Genomic DNA, 26,822 nt, shown 5'->3' with positions numbered 1-26,822 from the left:
GTGTATCTTTGGCGCTCAATACCTGTTGAGTCATTCATTTGGTCATTCTTTCATTCATTATTCATTTATTCATCAGGCGTCTACTGGGTGCCAGGTCCAGTGGGGACAGATGAAGAAACGGCGGATGTCAGGCTGTGAAGTTTCGGTTGTAGCCTGATAGTCACTAGGGATCTAGCCAAGGATTTCTGAGCAGGGAGATGACATGATCACAACACCTACTAAGTGAAACAGTTCTGGCAAAAAATAAAATTAAATAATGGAGGATTACGGAAGCTGATGACTGACAGCCCAACTATGAAGATGTTGCTACAGCCTAGAAACAGGATGATAAGACCTGACTAGGACAAGAACAGTGGGCACAGAAAGAAGCATCAGGATTTGCAAACTGTGTGGGTAGAATGAACTGAACTCTGAGAGATGGGCAGGGGCAGAGCCCAAGCCTCCGTTTCCTGGGTTGGATAAGTGGGCAAAGCATGAGTCTGTAACCCAACTGAAGGGCACTGGGAGGAGGTTAAGTTTGAACAGAAGAGTGAAAAATGACGATTTTGTTTGGGGCATGTCTCATTTGAGAAATTTCCGGGTCACTCATGCAGGAATGTCCAGCTGGCATGCCGGAAGTTCAGGATAGGAGCAGCAGCTAGAGAAAGGGATCTAAGAATTGTGTGCAAATAAATAACAGTTAGAACTATGGAAGAAGAAAAGAAGTAGATTACAGATGGACACTTGCCAAAGCCTATTAGGGACATATAGGGGATGATCTACCAAAAAAAAGATAGGTGGTAGAACAGGAGAAGTCGGAAAGAGTGCTATTATGAAGTCAACAAGGCAAGACAGGAAATTCCCTGGTGGTCCAGTGGTTGGGACTCCATGCTTTCACTGCTGAGGGCCCAGGTTTGATCCCTGGTGGATGAACTAAGAGAGTTTCCAGAAAGAGGGTTGGTAAATAGAAAAAAGTGCTGAAAATCCAACCCTTCCTTCTACATTTCTTTTCACCTCACCACCAAATTTGTTTGTCTCATTTGTAGACACATCCTTTAATATCTCCCTTTAAGCTATGAGTTAGTATGTATCTATGTGGCTATGGTCTATGTGGCTTAATGTATATCTTAATATGTGGCTATGGTATATATGATAGTTAAATTCGAAACTCCATTAACATCAGTGTTTCCCGTCTCCACTTTGATGAGACATCTAACGTGATCAAGAGTTAGAAATGAACAGCAGACGCGTCAGATTATTTGAACAGGTTCAAAGAAACCCCAAGTTGTCAACATGACAACCTTTGTAAAATGTATTTTATTGCCATCATGGATGAAAAAGAGGTTTTCTAAATTATAAGCCAATGTCATTTACTTAATAGCATTTCCAGAAAAATCTGTATTGCAGAAATGCTGTGTTTCCAAGAAACAGTAATGGTTTCTTCAACTCCGTATCTTACTCTTTGGATAGCCAATTGCAATTTTCCAGAAAAGGGAAGTTGCAAAACCAAATCAAACTAGTGCCACAAATGAACACCAATTGACCCTTTCTGAGCAGCTGGGTTAGTATTTAAGAACCAAGCATCTAACCTGTCAAGTATCTCTTAATTTCTTTTTTAATCAATGATGAGCTATCAGGGTAGATACTTTTCCTTTTTATAAAAATAACATACAATATTTTGTTTTATTTTACTTCTTTTAAAATAAATATGTGCAGAAAAACAGAAAGGAGGGACTTCCCTGGTGGCGCAGTGGTTAAGAATCCGCCTCCCAATGCAGGGGACACGGGTTCTAGCCCTGATCCGGGAGGATCCCATATGCCGCAGAGCACATAAGCCCATGCGCCACAACTACTGAGCCCGCGCGCCTCGAGCCCGTGTGCCGCAAAAAGAGAAGCCACAGCTATAAGAAGCCCGCACCGCAACGAAGAGCAGCCCCCGCTCGCCGCAACTAGAGAAAGCCCGCACGCAGCAACGAAGACCCAACACAGGCAAAAATAAAAAATAAATTTAAAAAATATTAAAAAAGAGAAAGGAGTAAAAACATAACAGTTCAGGCCCAATTTGAGGCTGAGTAATTAAACCAAACTCCTTCCCGACATCTTGTCTTATGCCCTGTGGAAATCATCTAATCCCTGGTTTCCCTTTGACTGAAGCTAGAGTTCTGTTCTCAAATTAGATCCACAGAGAGTGAGACTCTGTTGACCTACAGGCATTAGGAATGTCTGCTGAATCAGTGATTCTTCACTTTAAAACTAGTAAGCGTTGGGGAGTGAAGAGCTAATGTCTGGACCTGATCATCAAGGAAATGTAGCATAAACATATCATTAAAGATAGGGTGGTAACCACTAAAAGAGCTAAATATGGCAAGTGTTCAAAGTGGTTTCCTCTGGGAAGTGAGCTGGAAGTTAAGGAGGGTGGGGATTCTTCACTTTAAAACTAGTTAAAACTAGGCTGAAGCAGAAGGCTGTGATATTCATTATAAGGTGTTCTGTACTTTGCAATTTTTTTTTGTAACCAACGGCATTTTTATTTGGAGAATACGAAAGTGGAAAAAGGCTATTAAATGTTATGATTACGTGTATGCTTACTTTGTCTTATGTAGTCTAGATTTTTGAATTTACATTCACAGTCACAAAAAGATAGAGAAGATCTTCTGTTTTGCAAATCAAAAGACTGAGACTCAGAGAAGTGAGCTGTCCAAGGCCACACAGCTAACAGCTAGAGCCAAAGCAAGAATCCAGCCTCTCTACTAGTTCTGTACCTTATCAATGCCCTCTCAACCTGCCTCTTTTTATGAATTCTGCAACGCAGGGAAGGGATCCATTCTTATTTAGGAAGTTTCAGACTATACAATAGACTTCCCTGGAAAATTATTATATCACAACTCAGCCTCATCAGACATTATAAATGTCTGATGTTAAAGAGAAGAAGGGAAATACCAGGAGGTGGGGTATGGAACTGCAATTTCCAAAATGAAAGTCAGTTTCTAGCGAGGGGGGACCCACGGCACCCTGTATAGCCACCCCTGCTCATCAGATTACATAGCCAAGTGGATTCATTTGCTAGAGCTGCCATAAGAAAGTATCAAAAACTGGGTGGCTTAAGCAACAAAAATTCATTGCCTCTCAGTTCTAGAGACCAGAAGTCCAAAATTATGGTGTCAGCAGAGTTGGTTCCCTCTAAGGGCTGTGAGGGAAGGATCTGTTCTGGGCCTCTCTCCCTGGCTTGTAGATAACTGTCCTCTCCCTGTGTCTCTTCCATGGTCTTCCTTCTATGCATGGCTGAGTGCGCAGATTTCCTCTTCTTATAAGGACACCAGTGACATTGGATGGGCTCACCCTACTCCAGTATGACCTCATCTTAACTAATTACACCTGCAAGAACTCAATTTCCAATAAGGTCACCTTTTAAGGTACTGGGGGTTGGGATTTCAACATATGAATATTGGGGGAACACAATTCAATCCACAAAACCAGGCAATGACCAGGTCCTTGAAGCCTTCCTCCGAACAACATTTACAGAATTTACTGAATATTTTCTTTTTCTAGGAATGTCCCTTTAAAAATTAAAATCAATTGGAAAAAAAGATTTGAAAGAAGAAGTTCACTTTACATTTACCCACTGTTAACTCCTCTACTAAATAAAATGGAAAATGCTAACCATAACATTACCTCCTCTAAATGAATACATACTCTAGGATAATTTAGGATCAAAGGAAGTAATAATAATTTAAATTATAAATAAATATGCTTGCATTTATATATAAACATAACAAATGTTATACAACAAAGTCATCATCCAAAAGCATCCGCCCGATAGCTATACTGGAAGGTTCAACCCTCGAGTGACTATGTCCCATTTTAAGGGGTCTTGTCAATTTTAACTGTACAGCTGAATGAAGCCTGAGCACCTCAAACTGGGGAAACACACATAAAAATTTAAAATCCATTTACTTTTCCATTCGACCATGATGTTTACCTTTTGCTCTCCACCCAGAAAGAAAAGCAAGGATGACAAGTTTCGCTTTGATTTCTACGCAACTCTTCCTGGACAGGTCTTTACAGCAAGGGCACTTCACAGGAAGTTTACAAGGGGAGAATTTTCCTCTTATTTGGTTTATCTAATCAATAGTTCTCCTATAATATGCAATTGTACATTTGCCTAAAAAGCTTTTGCAAATCTGTCTATCTAACTTGAGACAACTAATCTGGGTTAATTTGAAAACAAGCTCTGGCAGCAAACCAACAGAGAGTAGCAAATATTTCTCAGAAGAGTCAATTATATAAAGCTGATAGTTTTCCAAACACACCCACTTCTCACTCTCAGTTTATGTTTTATACTAACTCACTCATTCACTCACTCACTTTTCACTGAGTCATTCAACAATCATGGGTAAATCCCAACCTAAAAGTGGGTTACTTCCCTTCAATTTGTAACACTACTGTTTGGAACTGGAATGCATCATTTAAAATAAAAGCAATGTTACCCATGCAGACTTGGTCTTATGTATTCAGTAAATGCATATCTGATCACAATGAGATAACGAGAAAAAAAAATGTCAATACCCATAATTAAGCATAAACTAAAATGAATTATGTTTACTTGTGAAAAAAGATTCTTTCTCCTTATCTTCAATCTTTTCTTAAACACTCCCTCCTCCTACTTGCCCTGACGGAAGCCTGGCTTTCCCCTGAAAATACCACTTCCTTTGTAACTCTTTCCAATGCTGGCCATTCCTTCAACCTCTGTCCAACTACAAGGGCGAAGAAGGAAAATCAACAGACTCCTTGTTCCCTGCTGCTCCTTCCAGATACTTGATCCTCTACAATCTCTCAATAAATTCTGCTCCTTAAGCCCAGAAGTACAGCAGGTCATACTCATGACACCCTTCCCAGAGCAGATGCTCCAAACCCCTGCTGACTGACCACCTTGCCCTGGACACGATTTCCCAGACACAGCTATCTGGACAAAGGGGAGACACCTCACCCAAGCCATACCAGTCAGATTTCCTCTCTCTCTCAGAAATTTGGAATTGAAATGGAAGAGGAAATACCTACATTCATATTGATTTTTTCCCTCATTCTCCAAATATTGACTAATTACCTGCTGCTAGCCAAGTATTGTGGCAGATCCTATACTGTACAGTGTTTTTAGGAGGTAAGAAGAAGAGTTTAGCTAAAGCCTAGTGTTCATGAAGGAAGAAGAAAGTAGGTTGAGGCTAAAATTGTAGCAGGTTCCCACGGCTGACCAAAGATTGAGGATTGTATCCTGCAGTTAAAATTAAAAGGTAGCTGGTTTTACAAAATGTTTCTTAACTGACTCACATCAAGAAGTCCTGTGCTTCTCCCTCACTTGCCTTTCAAGACTCATACTTTGAATGCGACCAAAATTGACTGAAATGCTATTCCAACCCACCCTTTTTATTACTAGGCTTGAGCTATCTGTTTACACCATGGTTCTCCCTGACGCAGCGCAAGACAAACTCTAACGGAAGAAAAGAGAAAAACATGGCTACGCTGTAGGTCTTTTCCCCCAGTGGATTGATTGGAAGCCCCTCGAGGACTTGCTTCTACCTCTGGAAGCTGCTGTAATGCTCATTACACAGGAGATGCTCAGTCAAAATGTGTGGACTGAAACCAAATAAGAAACATGCATCATGAGCTTGGAAATGCAACTGGAATGGAATGAGTTAAAAAAAAAAATCATCCGGGATTTCTGAAAGAACACCTTGCTCGGTGTGGAGAGTAAGTCTGGGAAATGTGCCTTCTTTGGCATAAAGAGGGGGTGGGAGGAAAAAGAGGTAGAAGGAGAGCCAAATACTTTCAAAGAACAACATTATGTCGTAAGGAGAGTGGTTTAACGGTATGCAACACACCTGTGCTTGCCCAGCAGTACGGTGATTAAGAAATACTGTTATCGCCTTCAAAAGGAAGTTTTCCGAAACATTAAATATGATAACCTCCTGCTGGATTTTTCCACTGCGACTGCAGTCGCCACTTCTAATCGTGCTGCTGAAAAGATAAGGCAAGATCTAAGAGAGAGGACACCGGGTGCCCACGAACAAATGCTGTCCCCAAAGGTAATCTCTCAGCATACAATCTATTAAGTGTTCCACTCAAGGGACCAACTCTAGTTCAAAAACATTTTTTTTTTTCTTCCAGAGTCCTTGGCTTCTGATAACTGGAATTATGAAGATTTAGGCAGTGAGGGTCCGGGGAGTTGCACAACGGCAACTCAGCCTGTTTAACTTCAAACCCCACTTTGTTTTAACTAGTCAAATACAGATTTTTTTAAGGTGATTTTTAAAAAATCCTATTTACAAGATTCTAGAACACATTAACAACCAAAGATTTAATCTCAATGTTAATGCTGCTGCCAAGGAACGAAAAAATTATTAGGTGTTTTTTCATCTTTACATATTTGCTATTTGAAGCACATGAAAGGACTTTCATAAGTGTGACTAGCTCACAGTGTCTTTCTCAATGATAAATATATGCTTCAACTTATTTTTAATATCGGTCAAGCATGATCATGTTTTTTTAATGCCACGGAAAAGAAAAAATCCTGCAACTGGTTTAGTTATGGCAATAATAGGGTAAGATCCAGGCGATGAAACTATTCTTCCCATATGCCTCTGTTCCCCTTCACGAAACCAACTGGAGGAACCAGGAAATGGCTGGTGAATTCAGTATTAAGAAGGTTAACTTCACTACTAGTTAGCAAGAAGCTGCAGAGACTTTGAGAAGTCCTTTAGACCATACAATGTCTTGCAGCCTGACACAACTCAAAAACTTGGAACGGAATGCTAGAAAGTTTTGAAAAAAGGACCTTTCCATCTCTAAATTTCTCCCACCATGCTCTCAGCCCCCACTAGCCCAAATTAATTCACAACAGCAGAAAATTTTCAGACCTTCACATAGAAAGCTCAGAGGGTCAGCCTTTCTTTTAAATTGACTAACTAAAGGGTCTTCTGTAAAGCCTTGGGTTACTTAAAGAATGCCATTTACGCATTCATTCATTCAGTTTAACTAGTATTTACTGAGTGTCTACTGAATTCCAAGTAATCCTCTAGGCACTGGGAATAGAGCCTCCAACAGAAGGAATCTGACAAGAAACCAATAAACAATATACAATATATGCACTATATATAAATATATACACGCACACATACATACATACATTTGGCCCTTGTATCCACGGATGTGGAACCTGCAGATACCAAAGGCTGCCTAGACTACCCCGTTTTATATAAAGGACTTGAGCATCAGTAGATTTTAGTATTCACAGGGGTCCTGGAATCAATCCCCCAGGGATACTGAAGGCCAGCTGTACTAAGGAATAGAAGTACTATGGGTATGACATGCTAGAAAGAAATCAGGGTAAAGATGTAAAGGGGGGGGTTGTTAGTAATAACAATCTTGTTAATTAGTTTTACACCTACAGCATCAAGATGCCAATTCTTCAATTTTCAGATGAGAACTACTTCAGGTCACAGTGGTAATATTAGGTTTTAGCCACACCTTCTGAGCAGCTCCTTGGTTTACTTGTATCTTTACAAAACCCTTTCTAAATGATCCACCCTCTGATTGGCTTACTCCAGTGACTCATGGTTTTGTCACTGGCTGGCTTTAAGGCTACAATGTTGAAAGCAATGTAAATTGGGTTCCCAGCTTTACCAAATCAAAATGCAGGATGCCCAGTTAAACTTGGCTTTCAGGTAAGCAGCCCAATTTTTTAGCCTAACTATGTCCCACGCAGTATTTGGGACATACTTATACTTAAATTATTTAAATCAAATAACTGTATTGCATCCAGCAACCGTATATGTGAACATTTGGGGAATGACATTAATGATTTATTCCAGTAGCGCGGATATCAGGTTTTGACACAGCCAGAAAGTAGAGAAATTGCTTCCAAGTAACAGTACTCACAGCAAGGCTAAGATGCATGAGAGCAAAACTTTGCAGTGCTGTATGCATCATAACAGAGAGCTAGTTCCCACCTATTTCATGAGCACAGATCAACCTGCAACAGCCTTTACCATTGCTCAGCCCTACTGGTGCTGACTTACACACCTAGAGGTGATGAGGAATTTATTTGAACACTTAGAAAAGACAGATGGTGTCATCAGACATTTGACAAAGAGAAAAAAATGTGCTAGAACTCAGTGACCATGCACCCACTCCTTAAACTCCTTGCCAAATTTTAATGGAATTTATTCTAAAACCTCCTATAGCGGGTGCATTTGTTTGCTAGGGCTGCCATCACAAAGCACCCCAAACGGGTGGCTTAAACAACAGAAACTTATTCTCTCACAGTTCTGGAGCCCAGAAGTCTGAAATCAAGGTGTTGGCCAGGTTGGTTCCTTCTGAGGGCCATGAGGGAGAATCAGTTCCATGCTAACAATCTTTGGAGTTTCTTGGCTTGTAGAAACATCACCCCAATCTATGCCTTCATGTTCACAAGGTTGCGTGTGTGTGTGTGTGTGTGTGTGTGTGTGTGTGTGTCCATGTCCAAATTTCCCCTTTGCATGAGGATACAAGTCAGGGCCCACCTTGTTCCAGTATGACCTCATCTTAACTAACTGCATCTGCAAGGAGCCTATTTCCATGTCACATTCTGAAGTATTGAGGGATAGAACCTCAACACAAGAATTTAGAGGGGACATATTTAACTTAAAACAAGGGGTGGAATCTGTAAATGTGTTAGAAAGACTGGAGAGGAAAGCCAAAGATGAAGGAGACCAGTCTGGATATGAAACCTGACAGAGAGAACCTGGGAAGTGGGAGGCTCCCAAGACCTGGGACCGGCCCCCAAAAGTCTAACTATTCCAGCCTGGGGGGACGGGGCTGATGAGGAAAGAGATGAAGCCTGCCCTGCAAGCAAGCACCCTACTTCTACCCAGCGTGGAAGGACGCAGTGGCAGACAAGAATGAACCATCTGTGTCCACTTCAGGCCTTGGCGCTGTAAAAGCATTCCGTACTGTCCACAGCTTTCAGGATTCCCCCCTCATTACGTGTGTAGCAGCACTTACTGTCCACAACACTCATTTAGCAAAGCTGTCATATAGTGTCATGTGTGTTTTCTAGGTATGTTCTTTCTCTACAACTATATCAGGGAAACTTTCCATTTTCCCAAAATATATTTTATGTGCATATTTTACATTACATGCCCACACGTATATAAATATGAACATATATAAAAAAATTAAGCAGCTGAGAATGGAATTTTACAAATCAGTGGCTGAGATTCATTCTTTAAAACGTTTCTTCTTGGGGCTTCCCTGGTGGCGCAGTGGTTGAGAGTCCGCCTGCCGATGCAGGGGACGCGGGTTCGTGCCCAGGTCCGGGAAGATCTCACATGCCGCGGAGCGGCTGGGCCCGTGAGCCATGGCGGCTGAGCCTGCGCGTCTGGAGCCTGTGCTCCACAACGGGAAAGGCCACAACAGTGAGAGGCCCGCGTACCGCAAAAAAAAAAAAAAAAAAGTTTCTTCTTTCAGATCATCCTTCCACGCCTTATGGACGTTTTCAAAGGATAGACAACTTAATTCAGTACTTGGAACAGTTGTAAAGTTATATTCATTTTTTTCCCTGACAAATACAGATTGATAAACATACCATATTGGAAATACAGTCTCCTGTCATTTCATAATTATTGAGGCAAAGATAAATTTGTGGAGAGTACGTTTTCTGGCAGAATGAGAAATAATGATTCTGGGACATGAGGTATAATTTAAAATAAAATGTACCCACGTAAAAATTGTAAAGTGTTCAAAATATATTTAAACCAGCAAATCCATTTCAAAATTTTATTTTCCAGGTGTTAGAAGGATTGGGACAGAGCACCTGGTTTTGTTAATTTAGGCCCCTCTTTCAACCAGGTATTGATAAAGACCTACGACATGGAGACACTGTTAAATAATTGTTGATCCAACACCACGTACATTATTTAACCATCTGTAAATTTTACCAAATGAAGCTGCTTGTTTCTTAGTTTTGCCCAAATCCTGCTGTTTTAGGGCCATGGCTAATGACCAACAGACAACTACCGATGAGTCAATTCTGTTCAGTTCATTGAAGTTCTTAAAGTAGACAAGGCCTGATCCCTTCTCTTATGATCATATAATCTATGCAGGAAGACAAATCTATCATAATAGTAACCAACACACTTTGATACTTTGATACAATGCACAGTACTAGATATTGTACTAAGTTCTGTATTCACTCTTTCCATTCTCATATCAGCCCCACAAAGTACTATTGTTATCCCCACGTTAGCCATGAGAAAACTAAGTTCTCGACAGGTGAGGCTATTGTTCAAAAGCTAGTTTGTCCACTCTGCTCATGCCTCATCTACACTTCTGACCGTCCCTCTGAGACTCAATAGTTCCTTTGTCCCTGGAACAGGAATCATATTATCAAAAGAGGGGCTTGCTGTTCATGTATTTTGTGCACTCCAAAGCGTCAATAAAGGAAAATCGCAAGTTCCAGAGACAAAACAGAAAAGAGATCTTCCTCCACATGGCAGTAAGAGCCGAAGTTGCCCACCTTAAGATGACATTGGATTAACCCAGTCCACCACGGGCCCCACCACTCCTGATTGCCTTAGACTCTGTTTCACTACTTCACAGTTAATGAGCAGATCGATTTGGCCAGTGGTTCTCAGCCCTGAAGGTACATTAGAATCACCTGGGGAGCCTGTAAACCGACTAATACCCAGAATAAATCCCTAACTAGTTAAAATTAGGATCCCTTAGGGAGGGATCCAGTCATGAGGTTTTTTAAAGCTTCCTAGGTGTCTCTAACGCATGGCCAAGTCTGAGAACCGGTACTATAGGCTGTACACCAGTGCCTCTCAACCAGGGGCTATTTGCCCTCCTTGGGATATCTGGCAATGTCTGCAGACATTTTTTGTTATTATAAGTAGGGGCAGAGGACGCTACTTGCATCTAGTGGGTAGAGGCCAGGGATGCTGCTAAACATCCTACGTCACAGAAGACGGACCCTGCTCCCCAACAAAGAATTATCTAGTCCAAAATGTCAATAGCACTGAGGTTGAGAAACACAGAGCTCCCCTTTGGTTCAATTAATCTAACCTGTGCATAGCCTACTTGCAGGGACTGTGCAATCAACTAAGTGGAACTGCCAGCCTCTCTGCTAACCACACACTCAAAGAAATTAAAAATCAGGTAAAGGTGGGCAAAATTTTGCCTTACAAGGCTTCCCGAGGATAATATACTCCATCTTGATTGTGTCTGAACCAGCCTTTACAAAAGATTTTGGGACAGAAATGGGTCTGAGCACAGTACATCTTCCATCACGATTTCCTCCAAACACTTTTAAATCAGGAAATGAGGTTCTGATGAAGCCCAAGTTAGTATATCATGTCTCCTCTGCAGTCAATGTTACATGCAGAGAAGGCTGCTTAGAGTGAATACCTGCAGTTCTCTGCCTGGAGGGCATCTTTTTGGCAGGAGGGTACTTGTGACCCTCGCAGAGATGCCAGCAAGAGTATCAGAGAGGTAATACCCTCAGCAGTCAACCTTAACGAAATGATGATGGCGAGCTGGTGAATAAGTTTCACCCCCTTCCTCACCCCTCAGTTAGGATCTGATGCATTCCAGAGTGGCTTAGTGGCTCACGGTGGGGTCTTTATGGGTTTGTTCCAATCACCGTCTTACATTCCCACTCTACTACCAGTGTTTTCTGTGATTCTACCCCAAATAAACTTCTTACACTGAGATACTCTTATCAGGTTCTGCCTCTCGGGGAACACAAAAATGGAACAAATCTCAGAATACGTGACACTATCAGATATGCCTAAACACACTGAAAAATTAAGTGGACAGAAAGGTACATTGAGACATCTGAGCCAATATTAGTGCAAAAAAAAGTCTTCAGAAAACTGGGTTTTATTATTCATGGGTTCTTAGAGAGCAGCAAAGATATTGTATCCACAAAACAAGAGAATGCTATAAGAAAAGAATGAACAATGAGACCAAGAGAATGTTCTGGAGCTTAGAGATAGAACAGATAAAATTTTTTAAAGATTCAATACAGCAGTTGTAGATACAAATCTAGTAATTGTTCATAAAAATGAACAAACATGAAAGAGAAGGACAACTGGAGAAAAAAAGGAAAAAAAGATAGCAACAAAAATTAGTTTCTTAGCGTGTCCATACAGAGGGTCCAACATCCAGCTATAAGATTTCCACACACAGAGAGCAAAAACGGCAAAGGAGAACTGTCAAATAAATAATACAAGAAAACTGTTCCAGAACTGACGTGTAAGAGCCTTTGGACCACAGACCCCAATCTACTCGGTAAATGGCACCCTAAATGTCTTAGTTATTTTTTTCATGACACTCATAGGCCCAAAGAAACACCTACCAATTCAATTTATTAAGCAGTTAAGTCCAAACAACGTAGTACATCTTTAAGTCCTAAAAACATAGCACTTGTTGGGCACTACACAATTTCTAAAGCTTTGGAATCATGTGGATACTGCCACCTTCATTTCATGTGGTACTTATTTTTAATTTAATTTAATTTCTTATCACAGTAATCGCAGAAAACCCGGCTTTGCAAAGATATTCACATTATTGAAGGAATGCAGCAATCTAATGTTGAAACACCCTTTAACAGTTTGCCTGGTATCCAAGAGATGGTGCTGTTTTCCTTGAAACTTTAAAATATTCCATGGTACCCTTGTGAGTTCACTGGGGCACCCTAGGATATCTTGGCACACAGTTTGGGAACTATGGCTTCAGCCTACTGCTGTCCATTAAGTGCTTGGAAAATTGATTACCAAAAGCCTCACACCAAGGCAAGGCAGTCTATACAACTGAGAATATCAGAGATAAAAAGAAGTATTAGGGCTTCCCTGGTGACGCAGTGGTTGAGTCCGCCTGCCTTTGCAGGGGACACAGGTTCGTGCCCCGGTCCGGGAAGATCCCACATGCGGCGGAGCGGCTGGGCCCGTGAGCCATGGCCGCTGAGCCTGCGCGTCCGGAGCCTGTGCTCCGCAACGGGAGACGCCACAACAGTGAGAGGCCCGGGTACCGCAAAAAAAAAAAAAAAAGTTTCCAGCAAAAAGAAATAGTTCACACATAAAAGAAAGCGAACGAGAATGGCCTAAGACTTCTCACTAGCAACCCTGAAAACTGCTGAGGGAAAATGACTGCTACCTCAGACCACCACAATCAAAGGACCAACCCAGTGAGAAAACAAATTAAAGATATTATCACATATTTACCTCCCAAACATTCTTTCTCAGAAAGCCACTGAAGAATGTGCTCCGGGGCTTCCCTGGTGGTGCAGTGGTTGACAGTCCCGCTGCGAATGCAGGGGACATAAGTTCGTGCCCCGGCCCGGGAAGATCCCACATGCCGCAGAGCGGCTGGGCCCGTGAGTCATGGCCGCTGAGCCTGCGCGTCTGGAGCCTGAGCGGCTGGGCCCGTGAGCCATGGCCGCTGAGCCTGCGCGTTAGGAGCCTGTGCTCCGCAACGGGAGAGGCCGCAGCTGTGAGAGGCCCGCGTACCGCAAAAAAAAAAAAAAAAGTGCTCCAGCAAAACTAGGGAGTAAACAACAAATGAAGGTGATAGTAGATTCAGGAAAACAGACACAGGATAAAGCCAAGGACAACCCGAGGAAGATGGCCATACACCAGGCCAAGACAGACCAGTCCAGAGCGGCAGGGCTCCAGGAGAAAAATAAACAGAATGGGTGGATTATTTGATATGTGTGAAAATCTGAAAAAAAATTATTGCTAGAAATTTGATACATTAGTGCTGCATTTGGGAAAAAAAAATTGAGCTAGGCATAAGAAAACTAAGCAAATGGAAAAAAAAGAAAAGCTGTTAGTAAGTGCAAAAGACCTGATCATAGAATATTACTTGGCTGGAAAATGGAGCAATACTGACATTATCATAATTTTATAAACAGAGACTGATTTAGTCAATAATGGCTAAATCTGATATATCAAGAAATAGCAGTAATAGGCATATGATTCAGAATATTAGAATATATATTCTAGTATGTAAAAAAAAGTATTCCAATATTCTAAATCATATGCCCATACTGCTATTAGAATATTCTAAATAATATGCCTATACTGCTATATATTCTAATATTCTGGGGAACAGGAGAGAAGATCTGGGGGAGGGTAGGCAAAGAAATGCTATAAACATGTAGTATTTTGATTTAGACAAATTCTAAGAAGTACAGAACAGAGGACAGTATATGGATATCGCAAGCAAAAAAGAAAAATCATTAACCTTGATTTTCATTGCAGATGAAGGACATTTCAGATGAAAGTATTTGAAATGCAGGGCCCCAGATAGCCATGTAATTACCTATATTTTAAATTTCACTTTGCTTATGTAATCCTACTCTCAAGTCACCTTTTCTGTGAAGCATTCCTTTCCACTTCATATATCCTTAGTACCTTCAGATATTCCATAAGTTCTGTTACAACATTTACTCCTTTATAACTTTTTATTATTATAGAACTTATTGTAATTTACATAAATGTAGTTTATTACTCTACACCTGTCTCCCCTCTGGGCTGTTCTATTTTAGAACAGGAATTTCATCTCATCCCTCTACAGATTTTTGCTTCAATCTACCAACAAGGTGCCACCTTACAAACATTAAAAGAAAAATTATTTTAATAAATAGTTGTGTAACAATTTTACACCATACCTCATCAATTCAAACTGCCCATTTCTTTTCGTATTTTATCATCTTTGAATTGGGGGATGGGCCTTAAAATCTCTGAAGGTGGGGATGGAAACCAAGTTCTTGCAGAGAGTATTTATAATTTCTCCTATCATTCATCGGGGGCTCTCTCTATCTGAAAACACTTTAGATTATCTGCCTAAGTACTTTTTAAAACTCACACTGACATTGTATATTCAGACCTAAATATTTATTAGAACCAACCTGCAATTCAAAATTATTGGAGATATATTCTTCCTTCCTTCCACCAGTACCAAATTTGAAATGAGTGCCTTCGTTGTCCCTTTTTGTGTGATGGGTTTATTTTTCATTTATTCCTGCATTGAAGGCATAGCCCTTTGGTGTCCCAACTTTATGCAGGTAACCTATCAGACTTCCCATCTTAGACAGTTTTTTCTTTCTTCAGGGTACATAAACAATGACATATCTTCCACTGGATGGTCTCTTGGAGACCGTGAAACACAGTACTAAATAACAGAATAAAAAACTAAAGTATATTTCTGACTTAGTAATGATTATATAAATATTTTACATTTTTTGTAAAAGAAACATTTGGGTTTCTTTGGATTAATAAGATCTCCACATTCCTATAATGACTAGAAAAAATTTTAGAGTTTTGAATTTTGCTGTGTAGGTTAAATCCCTACTTGCCTACTGTTCCTTCACAAAACACTCCTCTGCATGTTCCTGCATATCAGCATTTTAAGACACAGTTCACATTTGCCAACTAAAAGCCACAGCACCCTACACTGTGGTTTGGTTGATGGAAAGCACCTGATGCGACTAAAACTCATCAGTGAAATACACCCTTGTGGGATCATAATTCACACCTGCAAGGCAAACGAACTCTCCTAAGCCATCACTTACATCATTTGGTTCCCTAACATGGCAAATCCCAAGCTGTCCCTTGTGCCCCCCAAAAGGCTTTATAGAACGTATGATTGAACCCTTCATTTTACTTATAGGATTGAACCCTCTATCCAAAAATAATACCTAGATAAGCATGAGACCTGACATATTACACAGTTACTAATTATTTAGTGCAGACTACGGTTCCAGGCAATGAGCTAACCACTTTACATACATAATCACTCTACTCCTTACAATGAACCCACTGATTAAGAAACTGAAGCTTGTAATTAAGTAACTTGCACAAGATCACACAGGGAGAAAGAGGTGGCTTGCAAATTCGAGCCCAGACAAAATAAATCCAAGGCCCACCCTCTGAACCATTGTCTTTTACCACTTTGAAAAAAAAAACAAAATTGCGAAAGGAAGAAACAAGAGCAGTTTGAACAGCAATGCAAACAAACTGGACATGTCAGCTGCAGTCATCCTCAGCAACCCGTTACGTTTTAGACAGAGCCTCCCACACTTATGAACATGCTAAGAACGACGCTTCAGTCCACAGGGAGGAGCAGTTTTTAAAAGTACTGAGCTAAAGTACGGGTCATCCTTTTAAGATCCATGATAATCATTATTAATCATGAACCTGTCCATCTTGTCTATTCTGCGCTGGGAATGCGGCTCATTTGTGCGGGTCTGTTAGGATATTTACTTTGTGGTGCACATTATATATTTTCTCTTAAGTCTCACTCTGCAGACCAGGGCTAAAGGCAAGCATTATTATAGATCAAAGCCAGTGAAGTGGGTAATGAGGTTTGGTACATAAAACACCTGTTATAAATACGGGGGGAAATTCTGGCTTTTCTTTAACATGAACTGCTTTGAAATGCATCATCTGAAGTAGAATTCTTAGCAGGCCACTAGCTGCCAGAGAATGATTTCCCTTCGCCAAACCGAACACTGGTAGCTTTGGTTAGATGTCTTTCACAAGTGTGGAGCCATGTGCAGCGAGTTATTTTTATACATACTTCACGGGGCGACGGCTAAAATGCACCACTGAACAAGAAGAACATCCCCTACCCCGGCAGAAAGAAGGAACTGAAGGACCATTCCGATCAGCTTCACTTAAGGAACATGGTCTGAATTCTCAGGCTGATACATAAGCTTAAAAACGAAACAATTAAAATATCTAAGCAGAGAGTTTTCATCTCCTTGGGTAGAAAGCGTTCTTACTTATTCAGATGTGGAGGTCCCTGGGCCACAGCGGGGCAAAGGCAAAGTGGTTATAAATATAACACGAAAAGGATAATTAATTACATTTTCGGATCACTGTTAAAATCATGCCTGGCTCCTCTTCTGGGAACTTTCAAGACTGGTCTATGTTAAGTAAGTGCTTCCTAGGTTTATAAAGTCCCTTCTTTATTCCTCTTCTCTACAGGAAAAGGTATAGTTTTCATTATCGGATGCCAGATGTTTATCACCATAGTCCAACAGCAGGAGTGCTGGAGGATGGGAGTCATAAAAAAAGGGTCACTGCTAAATCCCCCAATTTTTTCTCTCCCTCCCTCCCTCCCTCCCTTCCTTCCATCTGTCCTTCCATTTTTTCCTTTTCTAACACATTTTAACAGCCTGATGTCTGCCAGGTACTATGCTATATATGCTGGGGTCAAAATCACCCTATTTGTCTTACTAATCTCAAGTATTTCACAGTCAGCCTCAAATACCCTGCCTCCCTAATTACTGTAAGGCTCCCCAAATCAGAGGCCAAGGCTTATTCCTCTGAGACTTCTTTTGGTCCCCACACGATGTCTTGAGTTTATGTAGCGCGCAGCAGGAGAGCTGATGGGGTGTTAGATAATCTGATTTCCAGCTCTGTCACTGACAGGTAACCTGGGACCAGTCACCTAACCCTCCTGTGCAAAAGGCAGATTGTAACACCTGTCCAAGCATCCACAAAGGGGTGACCTGGTGACAAAATCGTAATGTGAGTAAAGCCCCTTTGCAAACCTAAGCCTTACTCATGGAGTTGCCCCCAAGTATAATTCAGGGTCAAGTGGCCGTGTCCCAGGGCAGCTGGGTGGAAACAGGGAGCCAGTCATTTCACTAAAGCCCTGCCAACCTCATGCTAGAAGCACCGCCCTAGAGAGCGAGCTTCTTGAAATGTGAAACCGAGCGTGACATTTCCCTGCCTAAAACACTTCACCCTCAGAATGAAATCCAACTCTGTAACAAGGCTTACCAGCCTTGCCCCCTGCTCAATTCTCTGGTCTTTTTTCAGTCTTGACCTTCATCAAGGTCTGAAGGTCACATTCTACCCGCTCAGCCACACTGGGCTACAGCTGATGGCCAAGCTCTTTTTTAGGGTGCCCTGAGGCATTTGCCTTCCCTAGCCCTAGAGGGGCTCAGCTGCCCTTCCCGCGGGAACCCACAGCATCCCATAAAACCCCGCATGTTGCCCTTTTCACTCCATCCTGTAGTTGCCTGTACGGTGCTGATCCGGTGCTGATCTGTGTCTGTCACTCAAATGTTGCTTCTTGAAGGCAATCCCCTAGTGGCGTGTGGCACATAGAAGACACGGAATAAATAACTCGTTAGAGGCATAAATAAATGAATGAATGAAGAACTCTTTTGCAGTGAGACAGGAAGTGATTCTTTACTGTGGTTCCGTGTATTCATGAAGTCCTACCTGGGAACTCTGCACCATTATGACTTTAGCAAACCAGATGTGGTAGCAGAAAAATTATCCCTCTCCACCACCCCCTGAAAAGAAGATGCCCAGCCTCCAGATCCTGTGAATATGTTACCTTACACGGCAAAGGGGAATTAGGGTTGCAAATTGAATTAGGGTTGCTAAACATTAGCTTTAAATGGGGAGATGATCCTGGATTATCTGGATGTGACCAATGTAATCACAAGGGGCCTTTAAAATGCAAGACGGAGGTATAATAGAGGTTGGAGTGATTAGAGGTGAGACGGACTCAAAATGCTACCCCAGGCTTAATGGAAGGGAGCCATGAGTCAAGGCAGGAGAGTGGTCTCTAGAAGCTTCTGGAAAAGAGCCTCCAGAAAGGAATGCAGCCCTGCAGATACGTTGATTTTAGCTCAGTGAGATCAGCATCGGGCTTCTGACTTTAACAGACTGTAAGATAGTAAATGTGTGTTTTAATTTACCAGGGTTTCTAGTTATTTGTTACAGCCATAGTAGAAAACGAATATTTCAAACAAGAAAGTAGAAGAAAGGCCTCATAAAGACAAATCATTCCACCTCTTGGAGCTTCACTTTCCTAATCAACAAGTTGAGGATAAGCATCCCTAGTCCGCTTATTTTGTACAGCTGTTCATGAGGATCAAAGGCTTTAAGGCTTGTGCTTCAATCTCAGCCTCAGCATTTATTCACTGTGTTTCTTTGGCAAGTGGCTTAATTGATCTGGGCCTCAGTTTTCTTATCTGTAAAATAGACATACTGATAGCATCAGGGTATTGTGAGATACCACTGATTTGGTCCACGTAAAGTGCTAAGAACAGCATCTGGTACAAGGTAAATATTATATAAGTGTTAGGTACGATCACACGTGTAAAAAGAGTTTACAAAAGGTTAGGCATTATAAAGTAGAATTAGCATTCTTACAGAACACTGGTTCTTAAGAGGTTGGTTCTTGCCCTTCCCCAATAGCAGTTCATAAACTTATGGAGGCATTTTAGAGGTCAAGGTGGGTCATGCTGGCATACGACTAGCATTTAGTGATAGCCGCCAGGGATCCAAGACACCTTGCAACGTCTGAGCCAGTCCTTCACAGGGCAAGATTTTTCCAGATCCCAAGTGATACTACATACCCCTACCCATCTTCATTTGTAGCTATGCATCGATAGTAATTTTACATACAAGTCCTAGCATCTACCTCCTTCATTATGACCTCTGGTGTAGTTGTACCATGCAGTTATCTGTTGAAACATATTTTTTATAATTCACTTCATTTCTCCATTTTTTCATGTTAATAATAGGGCATTATTTTGATTTTAAATTTAAATTAGAGTTAGGTTATATTTATGAAATTCATTTCATGATAATAAAAGGGGTGTTAGAAAGATTTGTTAATAAAAGTGTGTTGGGTCTGAATTTATAAGTTATGAAGTGAAATAAGGTTTAGAGATGGCTTACTGCAGCTTTCTAGCTTTCCAATGAAGAAAATTAAGGTCCAAAGAAATAAAGTATATTGCCAAAAGTGTAATTATTAGTTAAAAGATAACTCAAGTTTCAAGATTCTAATTCCAGGGTTCTTGGGTATTCTTTAAGAATCTGTACATCCTAAATAAATTAATATTCTTTAAACTTCAAATTCTCATCCAATCCTGAGACTGAATGCCAGCAATATCACTGCCCTTCCCTTGCACCCTGCCATCTCCCTGCCCCATCATCCCTACTTCCACCACTGGAGAAAGTGATTATGAAAGTGACATTTTAGATGATCTCAGCAGACAAGCATTCCTGGGAGTAGTACTGAGGGAGGAACTCTGATGGAGAAGGTTAATGCCAACAACTGTCTCTGACTTTCTCCTTTGCGTTTCTATTTTTTCTAGTCTAGTTCCATAAGTGACCTCTGTAGCCAAGGATAATTCTGTCCACCCCTCACCTCCACTTCCAGAACATTCTGCACTCCTCGATCTCAACAAAGTTCTGAAGAAACCAATTTTATTGTCGCTTCAGTTACAAAAAGGTTGATATAGGCCAAATTATGATTTTACTATTAATATAAGGGCAAAAACCTCTTCCCCCACCCCCCCTTCTGTACCCAGAGCTGCCAAAGACGTCTATGCAGGTACGCCCTGCCCAACTCCAGAGGGTGCACCCCTGGAGTTGTGAGGTTGAATATCTGCATGGCTGAATGCAGGGTCCCTGTTCCCACCTCCCTAAAATGGGAAATGAGTTCACAGTGTGAAGATTTCTGATCTTAACTTTAATGCACGTTTGGTTTAACACTGACTTCACTGGCATAGTTTATTCACTCTTTAAGTCTGAATTGCAATTCAGTCTCTTTGCCCGCCCTGTGTTTAATGATGGAGGCTCAGTCACATTGTAAATTTGGGCCATATCACAGCAGCTCCGTCTTGATAGCCAGACACTTGGTGATTAGGGCTTTGAGACTCAATCCTCTTTCCTGTCTCTCCCTTTTGAGCGGTCCACACAATTGCTGTTTCCTGCTCAAAGCCGTCCCAAGCATGTCAGCACGTTCGAGTAGTGGGGAAGGACATCTTGAGCCCAATAACTGATGAAGCTTCAACTGATTCAAGCACGCAGTTGAAGCAGAAGCTCAGAGTATCAATTTCACCTGGAGGTTTTAAGTATGAGCTTTTAAGTCTGATAGACCTGGATGCCTTCTAGCTCTGGTAGTTTATGCAAATAACCTGTAAACTTTAAACGTGTAAAGTCTGTAAACTTTAGTTTCCCATCAGTAAAATAAGCAACAGTAGGACTAACCTCATGGGGTTACCAGAAGTGTACATGAACAAATATAAGTAAAACCTGGCACATATTAAGTGCTCAAGAGATACTAGCTGTTGCTGTGATTCTCTTTTCCCAGAGCAAAGGTCTCCTAACATTACAGTTCTATAGTACAAAAACAACAACAAAAAAATAAAAATTTAAAAATATAAACTCTAGTAAAGGAATAGGAAAGGTGTGTCCCTTAGAAGGGGCAATTTCATCTTCATGTGAATTGTAAAAATAATCACAGCAGGCATTTGATACATTCTGTCCCGCCCCCCTCCCCAGGCCTTTTTAAATTCTCAGAGTGCTCTTCCATACAGCAGCCCAGTAAGTAAGCATTTCTTTATTCTCATTTTTCAGAAAACACTGAGGCTCAGGGAGGTTGACATCCTTCTGTGGCAGAATCTAAGACTAGAACGCTGGCATTGAAATTTGCTGGGCGGGGTTTCATTTCACAGGATGTACCGTTAGTAGAGGCAGTCAGTCTCCACTAGGGGGCGCATGTCATGTAATGGGGGTCATATTGGCTGCGGTTGAGGGATGAAACTAGTCTCCAACCGCTCCCTCAAAAATCATACAAACCAAAAAAAGCAATCTAAATAGAAAACAGTGTCTTTGCCATATAAATATATCTTTAATACATCTCCCTTAGCCCTCTGGTCCAACTAGATTACATCAGCAAAGACTTTCCTATGTAGAAATTCTGAAATCAAGATGGCATTTCAGTGCAGTAGCAAGTAGATAGGTGATTTTATTTTATTAAATATTTTTCAAGATTTTTTTTTTTTGATGTGGACCATTTTTAGTCTTTATTGAAGTTGTTACAATATTGCTTCTGTTTTATGTTTTGGTTTTTTGGCTGTGAGGCATGTGGGATCTTAGCTCCTGGACCAGGGATTGAACCTACACCCCCTGCATTGGAAGGCGAAGTCTTAACCACTGGACCGCCAGGGAAGTCCCGATAGGTGATTTTAAAAAGCCCTTCCCGTGATTCTGAAAAGTACCTTCAGCTGGGAATCCCTGTACTAGGCCAAGCTACAAAAGAGAGGTTGTGTGCTATTTGATTTGATGATACATGATCATTCCCACCTCATTTCGGACCAATACTCTCAGAAGAAGAGACACTGTTTTTTTTTGGTGGGGGGAGGGTTTCTTGCTTATCTTAATAGCAGTCAATTTCTGAAAACTCAGGCCTGGAATAAGACTGCTGCCCAAAGCCCAGGTGGGTCGTGTCTAAGAAGCCCATAGGTCTGCCCCTAGAGGTCCTGCCTGGAACACACAACAATCCGTTGTAAGAATGTTACCTTCAGAGATTTTTACAAAGCTCACTTTTCAGTTGCTGCACCAATAAAGTCAGACAACTGCTTGACTTTTTTTCTTCGTCTAAGTTTATTTTAAACTGTAGCCAGTCACATTTTCTTCCTCTTTTGGGGTGAGAGAGTTTTTTTTTTTTTTTTACTTCTTTGCTAAATCACTATTCATTAAAGTGAAACTGAGGAGAAGAAGAGACATAATGAAGGGCAGTGCCTGAAATAGAAGCCACCTGCCTATGTGCCCCCTGATATTTTGCAGTAAATATTACAAGCCAAGCAGGTATTCAGCCGTTTATAGTCCAAACTACACTTGCTCCAGATTCCACCTGCCCCTTGTCACAGAAGCCGACACACACTTGAACCAAGAAAACTTTTTTTGTTTATTTATGTTAACCATAAAGCCAAAGCAAATAGCCTTCCACTTTCTGGATCCTGGGTAGCAATTAAATATGAAGACATCACAAATCCTCTAGACAAATAAGGGGGGGGGAACATGTATTCTAGGCCAGGATGTGGGCCATGTACCAGAGAGTTGCATCAGCTGTTACAGGGAACAGTTGGTTTCCCAACTTCGAACTTTCTGGGTTTCACACACCAGCACCACAACTGATGAGCAGGAAATTGACTTAAGTTCTTAATTTAGGCTTAAATCAACCACCTGGTTTACAAGATCTCAGTTGAAACATTGTTTCAATGGCCATGGGTTCATTTATTCGTTGACTCAGCAAGCATGTCATGGAGCTCAAGGGAGATGACCCAAACTAAATCAAAGACCCCAGATAACTCAATCTACAGCAGGGGAAAAGCTGAATAAATAGATATTTCCATGACATTAGTGCTGAAAGCAAGCTAAGGGGCAGAGTGGCAGGCATCCAGTGAAAAATGCAGCTGTAGTGGGAAAGGAGAATGCGTCATCCCCTTACCACTACCCTTCTGCCCCACGTAACGCCCCACAGTCACAAAAGCGCACAAAACGGTGCTACCTATTCTGCTCACATTCGGTAACTAGGAGAATGGGGACATAAGATCTCAAGAGAGTAGTTTCTAAGACACCTCACACGCAGGGGAAACTGTTTACAAATGCAAAGTTGTTTCCACATCACTCTGGGGGAATGGAGGGGAAACACCGGGGGAAGATGCAGGCAGAAACACCACTTCACCAGCCCTCCACCTGAGCAACCTGGAATCCAGAGGGACCGGCCAAACACCTGGCAGCAGAAGTGAACTTTTGCATACAGCTGCACCTCACTTCCCAGCCCTGGGCACAGCTCCCGAGCCAGAAGCCCAGTTTCCAATTTGAAAGGAGGAAATCGGGAAGGGTGGTGGGAGTTCTAGCATTCACACGTTGCCACCCCTCTCTGGCCCCTTTGAGATTCAACCCTTTTTTTTAGCTGGGCAGCCCAGGCTCCTGAGAAGAAAATTGTGCCAAAGCAGAAAACTGTCAGAGTTGCTATTACTCAGTGAGCTCGCTTCGGAACGCGGGCGCGTACACTTCATTGCCAGTTTCACTTCCAGCCCCTACACTACACAAGGATTTTGCGCGGATAAAAAATGAGACAACATCACTACGCCTCCGACCCAGTGCTCGGCACAGAAACCCTCTTCGCCTAGCCCTTTCCTACACCCCTGACGGGTCAACGCCTGGGACAACCCTAGGGAGGGAACAAGTTGCCCCCAGGTGGGCAAAAGTTGTCAAAACTCCGCCAGCAGCGCGCTGCGGCCCCCTGGTGGGTGACAGCAAGCGGGTGGGTGTGAGGATGCGGCTGCGGTGGGGCGGGGGGGCGGGGGGGCGTGCGCTGCGCATCCCGAGCGGCTCGCCCGGCGTTAACCCCTCACCTTCCAGCAGCACTTCCTTGCCAGCGCGCTTCAGCGCCTGCACCGCCTCGTCGTGGGTGGCGTCCCGCAGGTCGGCCCCGTTTACGGACAGGATGGCGTCCCCTACGTACAGGGCTTGCGTTTGGTCCGCCGCCAGCCCCTTGAAGATCTTGCTGATGAGGATGGGCATCTTGTTCTCCTTGCCCCCCTTGATGCTGATGCCCAGCCCGCCCAGCTCCTGCTTCAGCACCTTCACGCCGCGCTTCTGGTTCGAGATGGACTCGGGCACCTGCTCGGGCAGGTCGGTGAAGGCGGTGCGGACCCCGGCGGGCGAGTCCGGGGGCTGCGCGCCGCCCGCGCCCGGGTGCCCCGCGCCGGCGCCCCTGCAGAACGAGCCATTGGTGGCGGTCCCGATGCCGTTGTACGCCGCAGCGCCCTCCTCGCAGCTCAGAACCAGGGCGTCCTCGCTCAAGTTCACCAGAACTTTGTGCCAGCGATCCCGCACCAAAACTTCCAGCAGCCCGCTCCGCTGCGCTCGGCCGCTTCCCCCGCCGGCCGGCCCGGCCGCCGCTGCCGCCGCCGCCGCTACCGCCATCTTTCCCGCATTCTTAAAATGCCATGTGATTGCAAAAGGGGGGAAAAGTGGGGAAGGGTTGCGGGGGGGAGCTAGGAGAGCGCGCCCCGCAGGAAGGAGGCGGGACGCGGGACTCCACTCCGGGACTTCGCCAAAGCGCCCTGCGCGAGTTGGCAACCGCGGTGCGGCCGGTTCCCCCTGGCCTGATCCTGGGCGGGGTGGAGCAACCTAAAAGAAGAAGGAGAGACAGAAACAGGAAAGGGGAAAAAAACCAGCTGCCAGTGGCAAAACCCCAAACCGAGGGGAAGCCGCGTAACGGCTAAGCGCCGGCGAGGGTCGGTAGGGGGAGTCGCTCCCGGGGAAGGGCGGGGACCCAGCGCCCGGCGGCCGCTCACCTGTTCCAGCCGCCGCAGCCTCGGCGGTCACACGCCGCGCGCCCGCTCGACCCTCCCCGCCTCCCTCCTCCGAGCGCACGTCGCCGCAGGGACAGCTTCCCCTCCACCCCGCCCCAGGCGTCTCGTTTCCACCCGTCCTTCTCCGCGGGCGCCCACACCGCACGTTGGCGTGGTCTGTGTGTCCTGCGTTGGTCCCCTGCCTGATGCTCCCAAGCCCCCTCCCCTTTCACACCCTCTGTAGAATCGCCTCTCAGTCCTACCCCCCAGGGGTGTCTAGATTCAAATCTCCTCCCTCTGGCTTCCTCAAACCAAGTCTCGGCTTCTCCTGCTGAGTTCTTACCTGTCTCTCCTTTTCGCAGGGACTGTCAGGTAGACTCAGGCAGAGGCCCTGGGTTCCCTGAGAGTCACGAGGGAAGGCTGTCCCAAGACCCCAAAATGAAACGTCAGCATAACCCGAGTGCGAGAAACTTCTTTTTAAATGCAGGACATCTTTCTGCCGGGTCTCTGGAGAGGTGTCTTTGCTGGCTGGGGTTTTTAGCAGGTCGCTACCTGCCCCAGACCCCAGAGACAGATGTTCTTCCATTTCTAGCACATTATATGCTCTCTGCTTCTGACCTATCTTTTTTTCCCCCCAGTGCCACCCAAATGCTTCCTGTGACGTTCTCTTTCTTCCCGAGATCCAATATAGAAAGTCCACCATTTAAGAACTCAGTTGCAATGGACTGTCTCTCAAAAGTTCCTTTATGAGTGACATATGTGGAGCTCTAGCTGCATTTTTCCTGGGAAATGATATTATAATCATTGGTTACTTTCTCAGGCCAATGCGGAAATGCCAACATAACCCATGTCTTAGATGAACCTCCCAGAACCCTCCTGGTCCTTGAACCTCTCAAGTTCTCCCCGACCCTAAGCAGGTCTCATGGAACTCTGGAAGTGTTTCACACTTCTCCTTTCCCTCCTTTTCCCTCCTCTCTCTGCCCTCTCTCCAAAAACCAAAACAAAATTCACAAATCTGAGAATTCCTAAAGGTAAACCCAACCCAGCAAGGTGTCAGGAGGAAAGAAATCTATTGAACACATTCCCACCGATGTGTATTATCATTGGAAGTTCTCTAACCCTTCCAGAATGACTCACACTTTTAATTGAGAATGTTTAAAAACCCAGACCAATCCCCAGAGATCGGGTGGTTGGTATTCCAGGCAGGGTCCCAGAATGAAATGGAAACATTTGAGTTTTGGGTATTTTTGTTTTTTTTGTTTTTGAGGAAAAGAAGTCACTGCAGGTAGGTCAAGGGGAATGCTTAGATTTATACTTCTGCTTGTAGCAACCTTATTTCCTATATTTCTAACCCACCAGTGTTCCAAAAGCTGTTTATTCTTTCATGGAAAGGTACTCACGGCCGGGACAGCACAGGCGGCTCCAGTGTTGGGTAGGAAAACCGTCTGGGGGCTGCCCTCTGCTTTAGAGGCTGAGGACTCACACACGTCGCTCTTCAGGAGCCTGAGTGCTGCCAAACGCACTGAGGTGGAGATAGGCACCAGGATGCCAGTGTGATGATTTAGAAATCAAAACAGATCGCCCTTGGACTGAAATCCTCCATTCACATCACACCTGGATCTTGCCTCTGTGGTCAAGCGATGTCAGAGGCCCAGGCATAACTAGAAGTAATGTATCA

At 43.3% G+C, this 26,822-nt stretch overlaps 1 protein-coding gene across 3 annotated transcripts in view; it reads right to left on the bottom strand.

The window, feature by feature from the left end:
• The window catches only part of SNTB1 (syntrophin beta 1), a 228,219-nt gene extending 202,848 nt beyond the window's left edge, over positions 1-25,371 (bottom strand). The window contains exons 1-2 of one of the 3 annotated variants that reach the window (XM_079902141.1): positions 25,148-25,371; positions 24,200-24,980 (exon numbers count right to left, since the gene is read on the bottom strand). In XM_079902141.1, the coding sequence (XP_079758267.1) occupies positions 24,200-24,773 (574 nt within the window). In that variant the 5' untranslated portion in view covers positions 24,774-24,980; positions 25,148-25,371. The remainder of the gene's footprint in view (positions 1-24,199; positions 24,981-25,147) is intronic. The other 2 variants (XM_079902142.1, XM_079902140.1) reach the window with 2 other exon arrangements.
• Between the last annotated feature and the right edge of the window lie 1,451 nt (positions 25,372-26,822).

Source organism: Stenella coeruleoalba (assembly GCF_951394435.1).
Source record: "Stenella coeruleoalba genome assembly, chromosome: 17".
NCBI lineage: Eukaryota > Metazoa > Chordata > Mammalia > Artiodactyla > Delphinidae > Stenella > Stenella coeruleoalba.
The sequence above is the reverse complement of the archived record's forward strand: the minus strand, read 5'-3'. Positions and strand labels throughout refer to the sequence as shown.